General features: G+C 61.9%; 1 protein-coding gene across 1 annotated transcript in view; it reads left to right on the plus strand.

The window, feature by feature from the left end:
• The first annotated feature begins 623 nt into the window (after window positions 1-623).
• Window positions 624-2,595, plus strand: part of LOC103196777 (maestro heat-like repeat family member 5) — a 76,964-nt gene continuing 74,992 nt past the window's right edge. Inside the window, 1 exon segment of the mRNA XM_007940565.1 lies at window positions 624-710. Coding sequence (XP_007938756.1) covers window positions 624-710 — 87 coding nt within the window.

Below are 2,595 nucleotides of genomic sequence, written 5' to 3' on the forward strand. Positions count from 1 at the left end.
CCAGGCTGACCCCTCCCCTCGCCTTCTCCCACCCCCTTCCTGCTGGCTGCCCCCTGCTACTCCTAGGTCTCCCCGACTGCTGGCCGGTACCAGTGCCAGGAACCGGGAATAAGTGAACAGGGAGTGCCTCCAGCAGAGGGGCAGGGGGAGTCACCCGCCGCCTGGTCCAAGACACATAGCCACCGTCCTCCCCACCCCATTCAGTCCTCCAGCCTCCCTCTTACAGATGGGGAAACAGAGGCACAGAGTAAGCCACCCACACAGCCCAAGGCACACACGCACTTCGGCAGAACCCGGAAGCGGCCCAGCTCTGCGGCAGGGCCCGCTGGGCTCAGCAGGGCCCACCGGGACTCACGCTGCGCCACCACCGTCACGCGGTACCCACCCTGCTGAGCAGGCCCTGGTTTTCACCTGGCCCTGGGCTGCACGCCACGCCGTGCCTGTGTCCCTCCGTCAGCAGAGATTATGCTATGGAAGGAACAACCCCACCACCTCGGGGGCCAGGTTACCACGGGGCTGTTCTCACTCACCATGCTGCATGCCCCCCGGGCCCCCGGCTGGCAGAGGGGAGGAGGGGTCCCTCTCAAGGGTCTCACAGGGGCAAGAAAGGCTCAGTCCTAGAAATGGCCAATGTCACTGTACCAGAACTCACTGGCAAGACCCTGCCCAACGGCCAGGGGGTGGAGGAGGAGTCCACAGGAATGCCCCAGGTGAGGACAGGCAGCACTGCTGAGCTGGGCCATGCTGGCCCGGGGGCCGCCCCGTGCTGGCCCAGAGGACCGTGCTGGCCCGGGGGCCGCCCCGTGCTGGCCCAGAGGACCGTGCTGGCCCGGGGGCCGCCCCGTGGCTGGCCCAGAGGACCGTGCTGGCCCGGGGGGCTGCCCCATGCTGGCCCGGAGAACTGGACCTTGCTGGCCCGGGGGCTGCCCCATGCTGGCCCTGTCCCCTCACTCCAGCCCAGGCCCTTGCCCTGGCCTCCTCAGCTCTGAGTTCTTCATCCAGCAGCTGTCACCGTCCCCACCCTGCCAGCCTCATTGTCATTCAGGCTCACACTGAACTCGGGCTTTATCTAAAGGGGAGGGACATAAGTGGCTCCTCGCAGCAACTCAATTAATCCTCCATCGGAAATTCTAACACAATCAATTTGGGGAGCCGGCCGACATCATAACATAGTAATTAGGAACAACTTTCAACTCTCTGCGTCCTTTGAAGATTGTAATTGCAATTAATTAAACATCCCCAGCTTCTCCTCAGAGTCCATTCTTGGGGAACCAGGGGCGAGGGAGGGGTGGGCGGCCCCAACCCCTGTTCCCAATGCACAGGAATCAAACGGGGAGCCTAGATCCTCGAACATCCAAGGGCAGGAAGCTGCCTCCCCTCCCTGGGAAAACCCATGCTAGGCCGTGACGTTGAGCAGACACTTCACCCGCCTCCTAGGCTCAACTTGGGCCCGGGTTGAAAGGGAACTACCTGCAGAAGCCCCGCCCCTCTGCTCAGGGAGGGTATTGCTTATGTCACACCCCCACAGTCACAAGTTGTAAACTGAGCAACCGTGGTTCTGGAGCTGGGAGGCAGTGGGGGACAGCAGGCCTTCCGCACTGCCCCGTGGACCTGCAAGATAGAAGGTGGTTCTGGAGCCCAGCAGGGAAATAACAGTTAACCCTGGCTCCACAGGGCACAGAAGGCCCCTGGGGCTGTGGGATGGCCAGCCCTGGGCTAGGTCAAGGTGACAAGCAGCAGGCGCTGAGGGCAGAGCACAAGGGAGCAGGTGTCTGGCAAATGCTATCTTGCGTCCTGGGCTGGGGCAGGGGGCAGCCCGATCTTTGACTTCCTTCTGAGACATGGAGACGCCGCCTTAGAGGGGCAGCAGGAAAGAGGAGGCTCCAGGGCTCCAAGCGCATGTTTCTGACTCCAAAGCCCTCAATCTGAGCCCAAAGGGGGCCTGGACTGGATGAAGCCGGCCCAGGACAGCAGCACATGGAGGGGAGAGAGGACAGTCACAGCTCTTGCCATGTGCAGGCTGAACTCAGGGGCCTGACCGATGGGATCTCAATCACCCCAGCAACCTGCGGAGAGACACCGCCAATGTGTTCTGTGTACAGACCAGGACCCTGAGTCCCTAAAGGGTTGGCCAAGTGTGCCCCCCCTCCTGCCTGTGCTGTAGCCCCCACCCACCCCAGGGGCCAGATGCCGCAGTCCCAGGCACAGCAGCGACCAGCTCGGATCACCAGGCTTTGCTCCCAAAAGCTGTCAGAGCCTCGGGCAAGTCAGAGGGGAAGGCGGGGGCAAGGTGTTGACACTCGGATCCAAGGTGTGTGACTTGCAAATGACAGTGTTTCCCTCCAATTTCCAAAAATAATGTGAAGTATAGACCTTGTAGCTATAGCCTAGGCATCCTGACAATACCAGGCAGCCAGAGAAGAGAAGGGGATCACCCAGGAGATGGTGCTCTGAGCATCCCGGCAGCCAAGGCAGAAAGGGCAACGGGAGAGTAGAGGGCTCGCCGTGTGGTGGGGGGCAGCAGGAGAAGCCGGGGCTGCGAGGGACTATGGAGGCCCCCATCTAAAGGACAGTGATCAGGCTCACAGCTCTCTG

The sequence above is a fragment of the Orycteropus afer genome, unplaced genomic scaffold, assembly GCF_000298275.1.
Source record: "Orycteropus afer afer isolate SDZICR_OR568_19922 unplaced genomic scaffold, OryAfe1.0 scaffold00069, whole genome shotgun sequence".
NCBI lineage: Eukaryota > Metazoa > Chordata > Mammalia > Tubulidentata > Orycteropodidae > Orycteropus > Orycteropus afer.